The 20427-nt window shown below is 47.5% G+C and overlaps 1 protein-coding gene across 3 annotated transcripts in view; it reads right to left on the bottom strand.

The window, feature by feature from the left end:
- The window catches only part of Sh3bgrl2 (SH3 domain binding glutamate rich protein like 2), a 121350-nt gene that overhangs the window by 50487 nt on the left and 50436 nt on the right, over nt 1–20427 (bottom strand). The window contains exons 3-4 of one of the 3 annotated variants that reach the window (XM_023718726.1): nt 19396–19476; nt 10922–14826 (exon numbers count right to left, since the gene is read on the bottom strand). The exons of 1 other annotated variant lie outside the window; for it this stretch is intronic. In XM_023718726.1, coding sequence (XP_023574494.1) covers nt 14815–14826; nt 19396–19476 — 93 coding nt within the window. In that variant the 3' untranslated portion in view covers nt 10922–14814. Of the gene's footprint in view, nt 1–10921; nt 14827–19395; nt 19477–20427 lie in introns of those variants that run through there. One more of the 3 variants, XM_023718728.1, reaches the window with a different exon arrangement.

Raw genomic sequence — 20427 nt, 5'->3', positions numbered from 1 at the left:
CGCGTGAGCACCTTCCTCCTGGGCGTTGCTGACCACGCGCCTCCCACCTTGACCGACCATGAGCCGGAACATCCCGAGGACTGTGTCTCGAGACAGGGGTGGTGGCCTAGACGTCCCCCTTCCCACCGCAGCCTGCCTAAGCGTTCCCGAGGGGAACTGGTGTTTCTTGCAGGCCTAGGACAAAGACGACAGACACCAAGTGAGTTTGCAGGTGTCGGTTCCACCTCGTGTTTCCTTATCCAGGCCGTCTTTGCCAGCTTCGCGGGATCCACCTCGGCCAGGAGACGCCCTTCAGGGACCCTCACACACTCCAGCCGCAGGCCCCAGCCTTCCGTCGGCAGATGTTTTAAGGCACCAGCGGAGAATTAGTCCACATTCAAAGGATAAAAATCAAATAAGATTTCCATAAGAGCAGAGACAGAGATGTTTTACAAGCTTGTTAATGTGAGGTGGTTCAATAATGTCAGATTTGTTCCCCATTTCTTAATTCACCTTTGGGTCTTTAGCATAGAGATCTTTTTTTTTTTTTTTTTTTTTCTTACTGAAAATCTCAATAAAATTTTCATGAGGCCGGGGGTGAGGGGAAAGCTATATGAAAATTCTTATGAAAAATATATTATATCTCTTTCCCTAGAAATCCTTTTAATCTTTTCATTGCCTCATCATCTGCTTATCTTCATTCTAGCTGTATAAGCTCCTTTCTATCATCAGAAGTGGCTCATAAAAACAGAGATTAAAATATCTGGCTGTTTGAACAGGGCCGAGCACGATTTCCTCTGTCATGGACCTTGGGAAGCAACATCTTTGTATGAGGTCAGCCTCCTCACTGGTTAGCCCTGAACAGATACAAAGGTGGGGAGAATCGTGTCCATCACTCACTCTACTCAAAGTGCTCTCATCTGGCTAACTCTCCTTGATCGGCCAGCACTGGGTCCAATGTCACTTTCTTAGACACCTGGACTAACTGTCCCAGCTTACCTGGCCACTTATTGCGTTATCTGTAATTACAATCTTACACTGCTGAACACTCCTGGCTCGCAGGTCCCCAGCCTCACTTGATCAGAAGCAGGGACTTTATGTCTGCTCTGCCCGGGTGACTGTTGATGCAAAAGATGTGTGCACAGGCAGGAAGCTGTCCTCCCCGACAACTGCCCGGCTTGGCCTGCAAGGCCTACTGCTCTGGACTTCTGGCTTCTGGGGAGCTTCAAGAAGTGTTTTGTTTGCAACCAAATGAACCTGGGTAACAGGTTAACAGAAAGAGGGACCAGCTATGGGGCTCGATGCTCTGGTAGGGAAGGCACAGAAAGTACCCTTGAGCCCTCCTCTTAGCCTCTACCCTATCATCTCTTCAGCTCTGAGCTGCAAGGGAAGATAGGTGGAGCCCCTAGGACCCTTGAGGCCCCAGGCGCGCTAGTCCAGCAGCATGCTGGGATGCTGCGACCCTACCAGATGCCATGTCACATTCAGCTGAACATTTTCTGTTGACAACTGGTGCAAGACCCTGGGGGTGGTGCTGTGGGAAGTCTCACTGGGTCTATGACTTACCGGAAAAATCTCTAGAACCCCTTGAGAATTAGCAAGGCAGGAGAATTGCCATGAAGCCCTGGCTATGGGCTCCTCATCCCCAGAGCACAGGCTGCGCCATGATGCGTCCTCCATTCCCAACTTGACTGGACGTGAGGCACAGCTTTGGAAAAGGCAGATCCCATGCTTTCATAGGTGTTACCACACACACGGCCACTGGGATGGCTAAAGCACAGCAAAGCCATGCTCATCCTGCCCTGTGCACTCAGCCACCAGGCCTCTAGGTGTCGCCACTACCCAGTCCTGGTAGCAAAGGGCTCTGGGCCCAGGAAATCTACCAAGCAGTTTCAATGTTTTTTCAAATTATTAGTACCCAGCAAGTGTGTGTGTGTGTGTGTGTGTGTGTGTGTGTGTGTGCATTATACACCATTGCCATCTTTCCGTTTTGGCTTGCTCCCTGGTTTTTCATAGAAAATTCAAACTAATAAAATGATGTAGGTTTATTTATAGTTGTGTTTTATTCTTTCATTGTACTTTTACATCAGCACTAGAACAGTCTAGGTTATTTTCTTTCTTTAACTGTAAAAGCATTCCATAGAGATGAGCCCAAGACTGGGGATGCAGCTCAGGGGCTGAGGGCTTGCCTAGCATGTGTGAAGCACTGAGCTCAATCTCTAGTAACACAAACACAACACACAAAGAAAAAGAGAAAAAAATTCACCTAGTTTCATAGATACGAATTGTCTTCCCTATACAGTATTTTGCCTTTTACTAGGTTTGTTTGCATTTTTGGAAGCAGCTATTCCATCTGGCTTTCCACGCCAGCAGGAAGCAGCAAGCCTTCAAGGGCATGCTACCGCTTGCTGGTGGGCCCCCAGAAGGAATTACAGGGCACAGTCAGAAGGATAGGGAATGTAAGTATTTATTGAGCAAATGCAGAAAGCAGTCTTTACTGTAAAGCTAAAGCCAAAGCAAATAGCTTCCAGGCAGATGCACCTGAGACTCATGACTAGGGACACACAAAAATGACACCTCTCAGCCAAGCTGGGGTGAACCTCTTTGGGAACAAGTGGAGTTGGTCACAGAAGTGGGCGGGCAGGAGCTCAGGTGAGGGCAGTACTCTCGCAAGCCCCAGTCACTGTCAATAGCCACACTGCTGAGGCCCTTGCTCACTGCACCTGCCTGCACGGGTGGACCTCTGCTGCTTCCCTTACTCCCCTCCACAGGGGCCAGCACCCCACGAGAGACCTTCTCCTTTCCCACAGGCGCTGCTCCCATCCCTTCCGTTTCCCACATATGTACTCCATGTCTCACAGTCGCCAGTGGCTGTGATTCCTGCTGCGCGCCTCTCACTTGCTGCTTCAGCCAGCTGCGTCCACGTTCTGGGAGGGCTAGAGCCTCACTAGCTGGCTACCAGCCCCGATCCTCGTTCATCCTAAACTCTGTCACTCATAAATATGTGGTATTTTGAAATAAGAATGCTGGAAGAAACTTAGAGGGTTTACAGGAAGGGTGAAACCTGCCTTTCAGTACCATACTTTTCTGATCTTATGAACAGCTTTTCTCCTCAGTGCCAGATTCAGAAGATGGGTCTTGATTTTCCAACGCGTGACATGTTTCTGGAAAAACCAGCAGTTGCGCCTTCCCGTCATGGCAGAAGTGACCCTGTGCTTTTGTTTCGGCACCACGCTGGCCACTCTTGGCACCCTTTCCCTGAGAGACTTCCTGCCACTGACTTTGTCACTACTATATTTACATCTCAATGTCTTGCTGGTCAGATGTCATCATGTAGGTGTCATTTACGTGAATAACTACAAAGACTATTTTTTTAAAAAAAATTCCTTGCCTCTTTTTTATTTTTTTTTCCTCTTCCTTAAACTGAGATTTAGTAGAACTTGAGATAACTATCCACTGAGACACATGTATACATGTATACACACACATATTCTGAATCAGTTTTCTAAACCTTGTATTTTGCAACAGCTTTGAACACCACCAAAGCTATTGTTAGGCCAAGGACTCTGACTATAATCAAGGTTACTGTAAGACAAGAGAACATGCTGTTTTTATCACCCACCCACTCACGCTGCCCAAGAAAAATACTGACTAGCAGTTAGCTCATAGGAAGAGCTATATCTAGAAACTATGAAACTGTTAGGTTTATGTCAGCCTTCGAAAAGCAAATCCTACTGATTTGACTGTAGAGCTAAAATTAAGAAGAAGCTAAGATTTTTGCTTTGAGAAACAATGGTTGCTAGGGACTAAACAGATCACCCTAAAGATTAAAGATGTTCATAAAACAAAGTATTGATGAAGCTGGGTGTCGGCTTTGGTTTGGTTACTGTAGACCAGCAGGAATCCTTCCACGGAGCTCCTGGGAAGAGCCTGCTTAAGCAGGAGCTGCAGGTGTCTGTGAGAGCCCTAGTGCAGAGCCGAAGGGTTCAGAGCACAGCAGTGCCAGCAGGGCCCGTTCACCAACACACCACCTGGGCCACAGGCAGAGGCGGTGATATCGACACTGGGTGACTGTTCTCACGATGACAGGGCCACACTGAGATCACCATCGTGTTCACAGCTAGGTCCAGAAAGGTGGTGGTGTCTGAATATCTACCTGCCACTTCCGACGTGGCAGACATATCTTGACATGCAGACCTGCCAAAATACTGATGAAAATATCAGAGCAGAGGAGAGACGCTCTGGGGCTCAAGCACGACACTAAGGCAAGACGGGAGAATGGTATGCCCCGAACCTACTGTCCTTGTGAGCCCACTTCTTTCAGAGTTATCTTATTCTTTAATCTGAGGCTTTCTTTTTCTTTTTTAAAAATTTGGCACAGGGTCTCGCTATGCAGCTCAGATTTGTAGTCATTCTTTTGTTTCAGCCTCCCCAGAGCTGAGATTACAGGCATGTGCCACCATGCCTGATTCTGGTGGCTGGCACAGTGAGCCTGGGGTTCTGGGGCTGGCATAGAATGTGGTACTGGGGATTGAACTGGATCCTTGCACTTGCCAGGCAGGCACTTAGACTGCCGAGCTACCCCCCCCATGTAGGAAACTCAAGGCTTTCCTACATTTAATAAAGGGCATATGGCAGGGTCACCTACCTTCTTCACTAGTGACCCTGGACTAAGAGTCCAGAGACGCTGGATGCAATTAGGCTCATCCCAGCACACCTGTAGGGCCAGTATGCCTCTGCAGTGTCTTCTCTAACAGGTACGATCTTTAGGGCAAGACAACAGGCCAGGTGTTAAGAGAATTCTTTTCAACTGTCCTTGTTTAAAAAAAAAAAAAAATAGGGGCCGGGGAGGTGGCTCAGTGGAATAAGCGCTTCCCTGGCAAGTGCAAGAGCCTGAGTTCAATCCCCAGTTCAAAAAAAAAAAAAAAAGGGACAGAAACCATGTAGTACAGGCTGACCTTGGGTTCACTTGGTAGCCCAGGCTGGTCTTGTATGCACCGTGATCCTCCTGCCTCAGCCTCCCGATGCTGGGCTCACAGGCGTGTGCTGCCACCCCAAGGCTTGTCATAGTAGCATGCTAAAGCAGAGCCAGCATCTGACTTGTACAGAGCTAGGATCTTTGTGAGGCAGACAAGAATCCCGACTTATCTTTTCCTGCACCTGCTGAAGGGACTTTGGCCCCACTTCACTTCGCCCCCCAGTAGACCAGCTCAGTTTGCTCAGCGTCCTCCCTGGCCATCAAGCCACCGCTTTCACTCCAGCGTGATGTAGGTACGCAGCACGGCGCCCTCCAGCCCTTAACTTCAGAAGCTGCTGCTGCCTTTCTGAAGAAGGGTGAGGGAAGCCTGAGGCGGCTCTCATCAGGTAGGAAGGTCTCTGGGCCCCTGATCTGCACAACCAACATTTAGAGCACACTTCCAGCCCAGCTCCCACTGAAAGACCTGTGGCTACTGTGTACACTGCTCACCCTGGTCATAGCTCGGCTTCTCAGGGGGCATTTGTTCTCTGAGCTGTGGCACAAGCTCTTTAAAGGGCTTGCTGAGGTGCTCCTGTGAACCTGCTGGTGGTGTGAGCAGGGTGAATTCTAAAAGTCCTGTAGGCCTACTTTGGACTTCTATCTTGAGTAGTGGACAGAACAGCCATTTCTAAAGCAAGAGCGATGAACACTCAGCTGGTGACATCAGGGAGCTTCGGAGACAAGCACTCTGCTGTCAGCCCATGCACACACACAGCACTGGGCAGGCGCAGCTGGTGGCCGCAGTGCCTGTGCAGCCGGCTGGGACCTCCTGGAATCCAGCGCTATCCAACAGTCTCCAACTGTGACTTTAGGACGGCCAGCAGAGTGGAACTTTTGCCACGTCATGATTTCCAGCTAAATGGCACAAAGAACCTAAGCTGATTGGCAACGTTGGTGCTCCCTGTTCTAGAATTACAAAATAAACATGATTAGAAGCCTGTTACATTGTGAACTCTGCCTCTTCCTGTGACATTTGTGACAAAGCACTCATAGCTTAGTTAATAACTGACTCACAGGTGCCCACAGAGTACAGAGAGCTGGGCATCAATACTGCCCTAGTGGAAATTCTCCCTTAAGTCACTTACATTTCACAAAAGGCTGGAAGTCCTCTTGCTCTTCTAAACCACGCTCGCTCTAGAGGAGAAGCCTCCACGAGAACTTTCCCAGCATCTGTGTGGACTCGGCTGCTCTCTGACCTGCTCCATCAGCTCCCCACTTGCTCTCTGGTGACCGCTCTGTGATGAAGCCCCCTCACCCTCTGGAACTAGTGAGTCAGCATCCAGCTCTCCCAGCAGAGCTGGAGACACTCAAGAGCAAGGGATCCCTCTGGCCATGGCTGGCTGTGACACAGGGCTGGGGGCAGCTCTGCCTGGCTCAAAACCCCTCAACACACGGCGCTCCAGGGACCCCAGACCTCCTGTCTCCACACACCATGCACCTGTCTGTCAGCACACAGGTGGGCCATGGGCTGTGCCTCACCTGGCCCTGCCCTGTCTGTGCACGAAGGTCACTCCTGTTTGTTCAGCCGACTTCGTGCCACTCTGGGATTGCAAGCACATCTTCTCTGGGACAGGGCGTGCCCCGCCTTCCGCCGATCTTCTCCCTCACCACTAGCATAAAATGTGGCCTTCCCACCTACGACACTCTTATCAGACGCTAGCCATTCCTTCCATTTCACTCCCACTGTTTAAATCATGTGATACCTGCCTCCTAATTGGTCTGATGTGGATGCATGTAGTTCAAACTTTCTAAGTGGTAACTGTCCACAGAAGAGAGAAAGAGCCAATGCTCTAGAGACACAACAGGACTAGGCTTTTCGGTACTCAGCTGCCATATATGTACACACCAAACAGACTGGTGAACACAAACTAATAAACCATATACTCCACCTGACTGCAAAATCAGCTTTTACAACACATTTATTGTATACATAAATAAAAAGAGGACATACGAGTTATTACTTTCTTAGTACAAAGCAGGGCCAAACCGAATAAAATATACCTGAAAAGGAGCTTTGAAAAGCATTAAAACATCGAATATTTATGCTCACAAGTTAAGTTATAAAGAATAATATACTTTCTTCTCCAACAGCATCATGCAAATTTAAGTATAATACTTGGTAACCAGTAAACTCCTTAGTACTAAGACAATAATCGATCTTTTTAAAATTTTTAAAAAAATTTTTCAGAACTACGAATTGAACTCAGGGCTTTGAGCTTGCCAGACCAGCATCATGCTGCTGAACTATCTTCTCAGCCCTGTTTTAACACCGTATTTGCCCTTATTGAAAGAAAGAATTTTCTCCTGTCTCAAATGGTCCCCAAATAAAAGATACAAGACAAGGTACAATGGGAAACGAAAATGACTCCTTAGCATAGGTTCTCAGGCTCTGGGAGGACAAATGACTTGGGGATTCTTTTCTTAACCGTACACCATGCAAAAGTGCCATGAAACACTGATTCACTCTGCAGAAAATCAGAATGGCAATTCAGGAAACTCCACCCAACAGAGGGCCATTTGGTGCAGCTGGCTGAGTTTTCAGAAATGGGTGAAATGCTGGATTAAACAGCTCTATCTTCACCAACACCGAAAATGCTCTGCTTGCTAAAATGATGCATTTCCGGAGAGGCCGGGAGATGGCCATCTCTCGAGGCAGACACCACCTGCCTCCAGACTGCTGTATCACCAACTTGGCATTCGCTTCCCACTTCCTGCTTCCAGCCTCGCAGCACAGAACTGTTTACACACCGGGGTGCCCTAGAGAACTGCTCCTGGAGAACGGGGCCCCGGAACGCCTTCCTCTGTGAGCTCTGACTGGGAAGGGCTGCCTGTCCCCAAGTCTGAATGCTGCAGTCTCTTTAGCTAAGGTGGTAACTGCTCCCAGGTCGCTGGGCTAGAAAGCCTGTCAGCACTCAGTTTCTTCTTTATGACTGCAATGCCGGATAGTAAGTATTATTAGGCTTGTGACACAGGACATCCAGCGAGGAAGGCTGCAGCTGGTGACACCTCTGCCTCCTGGCCCGCAGTCCTCACCCCCGCAACCCATTTTGGTTAGCTGGGCTGTAGCTTGGCACACTCCGTTGAAGCCTGGTTCACTGCAAAGCCAGGACAGCAAGGAAGGGAGGAGTCAATCTGGGCTGGGTAGCAGCAGAGGCAATGCAAAAACTGCAGGGTTATCAGCCCTGGTACTGATCTCACAGTGAGTCACTGAGCCAACTGTGGACTCACAGTGGACTCGCTTCACTGTGCCTTTCCCTGGCCCCAAATCTTTTTTTTGAACCTGGTGACAGAGTTCGTAAGAATGGACTGGCAGGGAGAAAAATGAGAGAACTTACAGTTTAGTATTAAGAAACTAAGTCTCGGTCAAGTTCTTCCCCCATCTCCGAACGTTAAATACTACACAGGTGTGGTTATTCACTAGCAGAACAAAGAGCGAGCCAGAGCTGCAGGATGAGTAGTGGTGCGCAACGCCCAGGGCTGGCATCTCTCGGGCGTTCAGGAATGCTTCAAACCATTCTCTCATTTCAGGGTTGACTCCCAAACGAAAAAACAAAAACAAAACATTCCTCTCCTTAATGAATGCTGTTACTGTCCAGTTTCTTTAAAGGACAAAACAACATAGGTTTCTCCCCAAAATTATTTTCTCTAGGACGACAGCCAAAAGAAAATGGTTAAAAATTCTGGGCAAGGAAAAGAGTAATTTTCCAATTATATGTACAACCTTCTGTTTTAATCTTTGGCAATGATACAAGAAAGGAACTTTTTAAAGGCAGATTAGCCACACATTCTTATGAGCTCAAATGAGTTTTACACATACAGAGAGAACTAGGACTAAATCCTATTAATATTCATCACTGTCCTCCAGATTGCAGATAGTATCAGTGTGCTTCATTAAATCCTTTGGAAAAAAAAAAAGAAAAAACATAAAACTGCCACTGCGCCTTTGTTCACAGATATGGACCAATACAACAGGGACACTGGAGACTCGACATGGAGAAAGGTGTCACATTGTATGACATTGTATGATGACCCACAATATTATCATTTTGTTTTTCTCTGCAAAATGGACCTCCTTTTTCATCACAAAAATGCTTTAAGCCAGAGGGGCAGAAAGGAAAACGAGAAAAGCTTTTACCTTGGCAACAGTATTAGAAAACCATATTCCCAAAGACATTCATATTTCCTGTGAATATTACAAACGAAGGCAAGCTTTTGCCAAAAGCTAAAAAAAAAAAAAAAAAAAAAGTTATCTATTTCTCCAGTGTAAATTCAAATAAAGAGGGTGGTTGGACAGTACTGCCCACTAGAAATATAATGCAAGCCATCTATGTCATCTTAAACGTTCTAGGGAGACTTAATAAAAGGAAAAGGTAAAAAGTTCAACATTTAACATATGCAAAGCATTATCATTTCACTATGTAATCAATATAAAAACTCTCTAATGAGTCTTTTAAATAATTTTTTATACTCACTACACCTGTAAAACGTGGGATATGAAACATCACAGATTCACTGTGGCTCACCTCAGGTGCCCAGAGCCGCCCATGGACTGCCAGTACTGTGCAGACAGGGCTGCGCTGTGCTGCAGCTTTTGGCTCTGTCACACGGTGGAGACAGCCGTGTTGCAGCCTTCCCAGGAGAGAGGCAAGGGTATCAGTACAGAAGCAAGTGTGATACATCAGCGTGCCCACAAAAGGTCTATCCAATTTAAGAAAAATCAAGTTCCCAGTTAATATCCTTCAAATACTAGTGTTCTCTGCCTACTAGAAACACCCCAAAAGTTAGCAGGAGCCACAGGCGGGAGGTGCCAGGCTGGTTGCTCGTTCCTGCTCCGCAGTCAGTTCACGCACACGCCAGCTTGCTTGAGGCTGCCCAGACAGTCTAGGTTATGCTCAGCATCAGAGCAATCTACCTCACTCAACCTAAGGACGAGTGAGGTTCAATACATTGTCTTATGACCTAGAGAAATAACTGGTTCATGTTCTCTTAAGTATGACATCATTTTGACCTACTGTCATAAGGCTGCTATACGTTGACATACTAAGGAAATATGTATCTATAGACATGAAGTCTACATATGAAGTTCTCCTTTTGGTGAAATCCTGCAGCAGAAAACCAAACCGTAACATAAAGGGTATTAACTTCTTGCCGAACAACTGTAACCGCAGAGCTTTAAAAGAGCCTCAGAATTAGAGCCCCCTCAAAGCAGGTGAACTCTGAGGCACCTCTCGGCCCACATGCCAACTGCCAAAAATCAGGGCACAAAAGGAACACAGAACACATGCACTTCACTTTACGCAAATGGAATGAACACCTGCATGCTTTTCGGCGTCCTGGAAACAGTTTCAGAAGCTTTCTCCTTCAATCTGGTTTCTCCTGAACAGCTAAACTTGAGGTTGGTGTACTGCTCAGGGGCAGAGCAGAGCTCACGTGTGCAAGGTCACTGCTTTGACCCCAATGTTGCAATAATTAGATGCATGTATACATGAAATAAGGAAATAAAAAATTAAATTAGGGCCAACCAGATAGCTCAGCAGACTAACGTGCCTGCTTAGGCAGGCTCAGTGACTGGGGTTTGATCCCTGGTGTGCTGTGCCAGCCCCCCCCCCCCACCAGGACAGGCCGAGACGGTGAATGAGACTGGGCGTGGTGGTGCATACTTGCAATCCCAGTGCTTGGGAAGCTGAAAACAGGAGGATCACTATGAATCCGATCTCTGTAGTGAGACCCTGCACTAAAACACACACAAAAAAATCAGTATTGGCCAATAAAGTATAAATAAATTTTAAACTTATCTATTTCAAACAAACATGCAATTCATTAATTAGTAACTGAGGACGCGAAAAATTATGATATATTTATATAATGGAAAAATATTGAGCAGTGAAAACTCACACTGCTTTGAACATAAAAAGTGACAAAAAATCTGGTTTAATTTCGTTTATTATCCTTCAGCATACGTACATGGAAGCAGAGTGACAAAGGACAGGAAAGCTACAGTGGGCACGAGAGGACTCTGAGGGGACAAGCAGGGACAGCACAGTGCTCAGAGGAAAGGCATAGTGGGCGGCAGGCACACGTGGGATCTGTTGGTTACGATTATTCCTCACACGTTAGCACACACTCAATATAACACATATGAATGCTTTTGTAGATAGGTGAAATTTTAAAACCTGGGATGGTTTTAAGAGCAGGAGCAACAGAAAAGTCATAGACACCACCTGAGACGCGGTCCTGCGGCCAGGAGGGCTCTTCCGCTAACCTCTGCTGGCGCTGCTGTTGCTGTGTTCACTTCTCTCACCACTGAGGGAGGACACTTCTGCCCTGCTCTGAGCACCACCACATTCCGGGGGCTCAGTGTGTGCAGAGTAAGGACAACCACACTGACAGGACAGGCGTCTCCAGGCCTAGGAAGGCTCTGGAAACCCGGGTCACAAGCAGGCAGCGACCACTTTGCTTCTCTGGGATTGTGATTTGGGGCATTTCTGCAAATGTAGTTTCTCCCTTTGAACCTTTTCTTTACCTTCCTCTCTCTGAGGGTTTAAAGTCTGAAATAGCACAGTGATGAGATCAGCCTCCACGCTCCCTTTAAAGATGTTTCCTTCTGCTTCCAGAGGTAGCAGCTTCCTTTAAGGGAACCCGCCGGTGGAGTCATGGCCACCTGACCTTGTTTTTGCAAGCAGTCAAGTGACCCCCGCAGGCACATCTGCACCGCGACCATCGGGGCCATCACTGCGCTGGACACCCACTGCATCCTTGGCCCCATGATGCACGTGAGGCGCTGCGGTGGTCACTTAATTCTTGGGCTTTTACCAAGGAATCTGCATTTTTCATGCAGGGGCTCATGGAGGGGCGCAGCTTCCCAACTGAACAGAAAGTCAGTTGAACCGAGAACTAGCGCTAAGGGCGGTCTGAGATGGCAGGGAGTGGGCCCCACTCCTGGACTGGCATCTTCTGGAATCTCCTCGTCTCTCATGCTGAACATAAAGTCTCACCAATGCCTTGGAGACAAACACATACAAGCCGAACTCTAAAAACAGTAATTATGCAGACAGAAGTAGATGCTGACATTTAAGAAAAGCTGTTAAACAAAGCACAACTCCACCATAAAATCAAACAATGAAATGAAACAGGAAGACCTTTGGTACCTTTCAATAATCAAAAACATGTTTAGTTCATCATTAAATTCATGTAGTATAAAAACATCTAGGTTAGAGTGTTGAATTAAATCTATAAAATAGAAACAAATCTAAAATATAGTAAAGCCTAGGGGCAAAATATCTTCTTTTTCTTCCCTTTGACTGTAATAAAATACCAGAATTTAAAGTATTTTTCCAACCGATTTTCTCCTTGACTGCACACACCTCGCCGGATAGCACTCTATATTTTATCTACTTTGAAAATGGCACACTTTGATTTTTAGCATCATGCTTTCTTTGTCTCAAAAAGCTTACTGCAGGAGATCAAGATTCTGTCCAGAAATGCCCTTGATATTACATGTCTGCCTCCAAATCCACTTCTTTTCTAGGTTTTTTTTTTTTTTTTTTTGCTAGGTTTTTAAGACTGTGATTATCAAAATCTAAATAAAGGCAGCTAGTTAAAAGCATCAGAAAATCATTATTGTGTGCTTGGAATCGGCTGGTAGAAGAATGCGCATAAGGACACAGTATTCTGTGCACACGGCGTGGTCCCACGGGGCAGCGCTTCGGGACTGTGCAGGGCCTGGCCACCATGCGAAGAGCCACACACTGCGCTTCTCTTCCACCACAACAAGTACAGGAAGCACTGAATGTGCTCTCTTGTAATTCTCTGATGATCCCAAAACAAACAAAAACTTGTGACAAGAAGATATGTAAAAGCTGTGTTTTAGCACTGGTATCCATCTGGCATGCTTAATGCAATCCTACTAGGTATATTGTGGTTAATTCAAAAGTCATTCAGGAAAGTCGGTTCCCTTCATCTGGTGGTGAGGATGGCACTGATCCTATGACCCCGAAACCTGCAAAGCTTTCTTCTTACCAAATCGGCCCTTGGTATGCACTGGTACGAGCAGGATAAATGCAAGGTGCATAATCACAACAAAACAATTTTTAGAACTGCTGAATTTTTAAAAAGAAACTAATTATTATCGGAAGACACACACTCAAACACAATATCCAGTTAGGAAAAAACACTCCTGGATAGTCCCTGGGATTTATCACATGGAATTTGACCTGGATCACGTTTTAACACTAACTAATAAGGAACAGCCATGATTTGAGCAAAACATTTCCTGGGAGAGAAACTGCCCATGCTAGCTGCCCCGAAGCACCCGGCCACGCTCTCCTGACTGCAATCTGGACTGTGCTGGGGCTCCAGCTGCAGCTGTCTGGAGTTCTATGGAGCAGCCCACTCCAGGAGGCCTGGGGGAGGTGGGAGGGGCTTTCATTCCTCCGCTCTCAGAAGTGTCCTTCCCACACCGTAATGGAAGGCCTAGCACCAGGATGGGTGGACAAGCTGAGTGCTGGAGTCCACCCTCTGAGCGTTTCTCCAAGCCAAGGAGGCTCCCTTGTTTGGCAATTCCCAACTTGCAAAACCGTAAGGATACAGAAAAGCAGTCTCTGCCCTACCTCGTAGGCGTGGTCAGCGTCATCAGCACCCCATGCAACTGGGGAGCTGGCTCACCACGCAGTCCAGGGTGGCTTTGTGGGCAGCCCTTCCGCACCCCGCTGCCTGGGCACGCTCTACCCGCATAGGGAGCAGAATGCGCATCCGCGTCATGCGGGAAGGTCCAAGCCCATGTTCTGGGAAAACATGAGCCATGCAGAGGAGCAAGGAAAGTGTCCAGGGAAGCCACTGGACAGCAACGTTAGCTTATTTTAGTGTGCTCAGCAGGGGTTCATAAGCTACATCTAACTGAGGTCTTACTTTCTCAAAAAAAATAGAGTCCCCGCCCAAAATAGAACAAGCAGCCGCTAGGGGAACTGCATTTTAAAAATATATGTGACTTGCATATATATAAATCGCTCCAGCTGAAGCTGCCTTCGGACCCTGCTCTGACAGTTCTCCTATAAATTTACTCTCTAATCTGTGCACCTCTTAAAATATATCTTTCAGGCAGTCTTGCGCGTTTAGGTGAAACTTTCCCCTTGCGAGAGATAAAGAAGCCGATATTTTCCAAACTAGCAATTACTTCCATTTCTGTGAGTTAGTGGCAATGATTTTATATTACAACAGTGACTTTTGGAGATATGTGAGAGTTCAGAGGATCACACAGACAGGGCTGCCAATGAAAACAAGCAGAATCTAGAACGACAGCCGCTGTCACAAGGCACCGCAAGAGCGACGTCTATGGTTCTGCACAGAGACCTTCAAGGGTCTTTTCCAGCCAGCACCGTCTTTCCTTCTCTCCAGATCCTGACAGCTGGGCAGAGAGCGTTACGGATGCAACCCAGGAAGCTCACAAAGCAGCGAGCTGACAACAGTTATGTGCGACAACCCCACAGGTCCAGCATCTTCTCCCCGACGGTGCCCCTGCTCGTGTGTCAGACTAAAAGAAGCACACCTACAGCAGGTGCCAGGACTGTCAGGCGCAGCCGCTGCAGGGCAGTGAAAAGAAGAACCCCAGTCCCAAAGCCAGCTCAGTCCCGATTTGGTTTATGGCAGTCACGTAGTTCCCATCACACCCACATCTCCCAAGACACCGCTTCCGTGGCAAGCAAAGTTACTGATGGTGTGTGTGGCTCTGGTCACAGTGAGGTGCTAGGTGTAAGCAGTGCGTGCGGCGTTCCCGGAGGTGGTGGTCCAAGCACATCTCCAGCACCTCCCACTTTTCCCCTCTACGGTTCTGCCTGTCAAAAGAAAAAAGGCACCATTTATTGGATTGAACTGCATAAGAAAGCTTTCCCTTGGCAGGGACTTCTTTAAATGTCAGGAGTATACATGTTGGAAATCATAACACGTCATCACTCTATGAGTAGTAAGTGCACATCCGGGGTTTTAGGATCAGAGCCCAGATCTATATCCTACCCGTCCAACCTGCCACATACAAGCTCTCAGCAGGCTGTGGCCCTCTCCAAAGGTGTCTGCTCGGGGGCAGAAAAGTGTTGTCACACTGAGGGTCTGCTTCGTGCAGACCACAGGTGAGAGCACACTGGTGTAGACACGTCTCTTGGCAAAGTCACTGTCCCTCTGCTGCTCCGGCTCCCCTCATGTGCCATCACTGAACTGCTGGGACCTGGTTGGGGGCCCCGTGCTCACCCCAGCCCTGGCTGACCAGAGTGCAGGTTTGCCAGATGTTACACATTTTGAGTATCATTGCTACGTGATATTCAAAACTGATACTGAAAACAGGGACTTGGCTGCAACAGGCTCTGCCTGTTGAGAAGTACTGGTGAGAAGGCTTCCTCCGCAGGGGTTAGGTATGCCCCAGGGGGAGAACAGCCTAGCTCAAGGCACACCGGAGGTAAGCGCTCCCCTGCCTGGAGTGTCCACACCTCCTGTCTTCACTGTCTAAATATTACAATGCACTTATACTTTACTTTCAAAGCATCTGGGCAGGTCAAACAATTGGCTTGCAGCCCACCTTCGCACCCTCCCTCCCTCCTCAGTTGTGGGAGGGATTGGGGAGCAATCCAGAGCAGGCCAGTCTGCTCTGTCCTCTTGTGCGTGGGGCCACGAGGGCTCCTTCCCTCAGGTGCAGATCCTCACGATGCCCTCCATGGGCTCTCCCGCCTTGTCCTTCATGGCCCTGTGTCCAGCAGGAGTAGGAAGCTGGCTTCACCTTACAGCACACGACATCTGTGAGTGCTCCGGCACAGCCTCAGACTGACTATACCACGAATCACTATGGAGGTGAAAAAAAGGCAGTCACAGAAGGGGGATGCAGAACTGCTCTTGCAGCTGTCCTCGCTTCTCTCGTATAAAATAAAGCAGAGCTGCCACCAGCCTTTGCGGTCCCCAGTGGTTCTCAGGCCCGGGCAGCACAGAGCCTGAACCACAACCTCTGCCCTGGTCCCAGGGCTGCAGCCCAGGACGCAGGACTCGCCATTTGCCGGGTGATGCTCAGCAGCAGGGATGTGCTGCCCTTCCTGCCTGGGCACAGTCGACAAACATTCAGACAACTCGCTGGCTCCATAGCCAGCTTTCATATTATGTGCACTGCGCAGGTCAGAATGTGCACTTCACAGACCTGCAGACTGCAGTGTGCTGGGTCTGCCGACTCTTGCGTTTTAAGTGTGTACATGGTGTTCTATACAGGCTTTTGGTTTCATAAGGCTTTATTTATTTATTTATTCATTTATTTTTACATTCAAGTTGGGAAATGTTTATTTTATTTTTATTTTTTTGTTGTTGTTTTGGTGGAACCGAGGATTGAACTCAGGCCCTTGTGCTTGCCAGGGAAGCACTTATTCCACTGAGCCATCTTCCCGGTCATAAGGCTTTATTAAAAAATAAAATTTACAAAGCAGCACAGAAAAAAATGGAGAAAAATTACTAAATTTACTATTAAAGGCAAAAAAAAAAAAAAGAAAAAAAACCAACCGTAGCTGGGTACACATAGATATGGACATGCAAGCACTATTTCAGTCACTGCTGTTCCAGGGCCAGTCAACTCAAAACTTAATGATATAAAACGCCCTTTACGGTTATGGTCAGGTTCTCCGACTGAACATAACAAAGCTGACTCGGATGTCACACGGCATGATGGGAACTCACTTTTGTGTTAGCAAAAATTAAAATCTGAGGAAATAGTATGAATTCACAGGCATAAAAATCTACCTGTAGAGGGAAGAAAACATGGGGAGGAGACTTGAGCCGGAGCAGAAGAAACGCTGACGGGACACAGCTCTGCTCGGCCGGACCCACGCAGTGGGGCAGGAGGCAGACTTTCTCCGTCGGGCTGCCGCGGCCAAAGCCTGGTACTTTCCCTGGGCCTTGAGCGCAGGCGGCGGCCAGTGGTTCTGCTCACTGTGGGGGACCCTGCAGAGCAGCCCTGTGGCCGCAGAGCCCCTGGTCCTCGCAGCCAGAGGAGGAGCAGGAGGAGAAGCAGAAGGAGCCTTGCACTGCCTGGCAGGAGGAGAGGGCAGGAAGGGTGCAGCTCGCGCTTGGCGTGGCAAGCAGGACGCGCTCTCTTGGCCAGCGGTGTACGTGCCCTACGTCCTTGCGTCCTTGCTCGGGTACGCACAGAGCTTCAGCTGGGAATGCACTCCCTTCCTGGCTGGTGGAGAGAAAGAATGGGTGGGGAGGGGAGGCCTGACAGCTCCCCACAGAGCGCAGAGGAGGATCTCAGAGGAATCTGCACCTTGGGGAAGCGGACCAGCGTGGGAATCGCATCTTATGAACGGTTTTATGTGCACAATGGTGCCTGCTGGCATCCATTACATATTCCCTACCCTAGCTTCCTACAGGGCTATGAGGATAAATCTGGATTGCTATCTTTGCATAAAAAATGTGACAGAAAATATGCTTAATTCTAACAAGTATCTAAATGGCTTTTTTTTTTTTTTTTAGGACAGGGTCTATAGGGTCCCACTGTATAGATCTGTTTACAGCCTCCCAAGAGCTGGGATTATAGGCGCGCCACCACGCCTAGTCTCAAGTGCCATCTCAGTGCGCCCTGGGGGTGAGGCCCACACCGCAGGCCCAGGGATCGAACCCCCGGCCCCTGTGCCTGCTTGCAGGCGCTTCAATCCGCTAAGCTATTTGGCAGGCCCTAAATGCTCTATTTTTATAAAAAGTTTTAAATACTCTACGTGTGGGTTTTACCTCTAAAACATGCGCAGAAACTACCCTCAAGCATCTGTGGACTCAGATGTGCCGACAGAGCTCAGCTGCACGCCAGCTCGGCGTCCCTGCCCTCCTCCACAGGCGCTCCAGAGGTGCACAGCCTGCATGGCCCCAAGAGTCCAACTGCGGCTGACAGAGACCTAGTGATGCACTTCCACGCCAGCTGTGTTCAAACTAGACGTCAGAAGCCTGCTGCAATTTTAAATACAGTCAAAACCCTTAGTTACCATATATACAGAGTACAGGGAAACATGCAAAACTCCAACGCGGTTAGCTCTGGGCAGTCATTTTTATGTTCTACTTTGTAGTTTTTTTGTATTGTCTTAACTTTTCTAAATGAGCTCAGGCTTTTATAATCTGAAAAAAAAATCCCATTGTTTCTTAAAAAGTAAATCAAGCCATTACTTGACTTAATAAATACCATTTTTATCTTAAAAGCAAATCCATGTGGTTAATAAACTTGTAAAAACAGACATCATTTCTACTTTCTAAGCCTGAACAAAAAACAAATTTGAATCCTTTATGGCTTCCCAAGGACAAAAAAACTTAATAAAGAGGCTTTTAAACTACAGCGCCTGATTTAGGGTACAGCATTTTCCTCAAAGCCGCCTGCCTGCTGCTGCAGACTACCTCCTGCCACCATAAATGAGTTAGACAAGGGAAAGACCCTTCCGATGCGGCTTTGATTCTGCTACTGCGAGGAAGTCAGGCACAACTGTCCTGCAGCTGTGGGTCATCAGACTGCAGGGGCTCACCCCTCCTGGACAAAGCGGCACCATGTCTGGATAGAAACACAGCCGCACATTTCTAGTCACCACTGGATCACTCAGCTGTAGTCTAAGTGCTAAGAGAGTCGGTGCGACAAATAACAAGGAGAAGAAAAATCTGTACATGCTTAGTGTCGGTGCGACTTTAAGAATTTTTTGGGGGGGAACTACCCGCTCGGGCCCCCCTCCTGTCCCTCTCTTGGACAGAAGCTTTCTTTCTCTCAATAAATATATTCTGCTCATAAAAAAAAAAAGAACTTTTGATCCCTGGTTGGTAAACCTATGAACGTGGAGCCCAACAACACAGAAGTGAATTGTGATATGAATCTGCAATTTAAAAAAAAATTATGCTTTGCTGCCTGAAATTCTACTTGGAAAAACAGGCAGAAATTATAAGTAAAGTAATACTGAAATTTATAGCAATGATTTAAAATTAAAAACAGAATCGTTTACTCATTTTTTTTTAATGTATTTAGTACAGGTGTACAGAGTCTCACTGCACAGCTCAGACTCAGAGTAATACGCCTGTTTTCAGCCTCTCAAGTGCTGGGATTACAGGTGTGCACTACCACACCCAGTCTCAACTGCTGTCTCAGAGCACCCTTGGGGTGGGGTTGGTACAGTACCCTGGGGATCAAACCCCAGGCCCCTGTGCCTGCCTAAGCAGATGCTTTAGTCTGCTGAGCTATCTGACCAGCCCTTTCCCTGTATATTTTAATCCTGGCTAGTTCAGAATTATGTATTTGAAAAATAAAAATTAAAAATTGCGCAAATGGTGTCTATGCATCCCTTTGACACCCTCAACTTCAATTCTTAACAATGTAAGATGAATTCTAAACAAAGAATAAGAAAAGAGAAACCTACATTTGATGCCAACCGTGGTTTCAAGCCTAAGAACGAAAGGACTGTGTTGCTCTCCTTTGATTCAAAAAAACTGTCATAATCCTAGAAAAAAAAAGAAAATAAAGCCAATGAACAAGAACAGGCAATCACCTCTATAGTAAGTGCTTCCAACAACCTTCTGTGGGAGTAATACACACACACTGCTCCACCCAGCACACAGCCTCGCACACCTACTGCACCGAATCTGCTAGTGCCTGCAGGTCCCTGGAGGATGAGCAAGGAGGGACAAGTTTAGAGCCCAAAACCCCGAGACAGGACCACACCACACAGCACTGACGGACGGCAGAAATAAAATAGGAGCGCACTTCTCCTGGCGCGCTGAGCTGCCCGGCGCCTGCGGGAATCATTGACCCAGGGCCCTACTCCGGACCTCAGCGTGGGCATCTGCCTCTCAGTTGCACAGTGGTATCTCGCTACCCAGGGCCTCAAACCAACCACCCAGCCTGCAGGATCAAAGGAATGTCTCGGGGTCTCCATGTATCAGTGTGAGTGCTCATGTTCTGCGTTCGAGGTCTTTCACGTGCTTGGAGACTGTCATCAGAGAGAATAAAAAATCAAATAAAATACAAAGATATTCTTTATATTTATCCTTTTTTTTCTTTCTTTTATGTATTTGGTATAGGTTGTCACTACACTTGGACTTGTGATCCTCTTGTTTTCAGCCTCCCCAGAGCTGGGATTACAGCTGTGCACCACTACACCCAGACTGGGTAGCCGGCTCAGCACACTCGGGGGTGGGGCTGGCACAGCATGTGGGGTTAGGGATCGAACCTCCAGTCCCTGCGCTTATCTAAGCAGGCGCTTAGTCCAGTGAGCTTTCTCACTGGCCAAGATTTATCTTTGATTTAGACAGAATCATTTCTCTCTTCCTACTGTTATAAGAGAAGGCATCAAGAAATCGGGCATTGTATTCATTTCTTTTCAAAAGTGTGCATATATACCACACCGTGGCCTAGCTTCTCAGTTGATGTGAACTAGTCTTAAAACGTGGTA

This window comes from Octodon degus, unplaced genomic scaffold, assembly GCF_000260255.1.
Source record: "Octodon degus isolate 3935 unplaced genomic scaffold, OctDeg1.0 scaffold00061, whole genome shotgun sequence".
Classification (NCBI taxonomy): domain Eukaryota; kingdom Metazoa; phylum Chordata; class Mammalia; order Rodentia; family Octodontidae; genus Octodon; species Octodon degus.
Note: the sequence above shows the minus strand (reverse complement) of the source record. Positions and strands in the feature narration are given on the sequence as shown.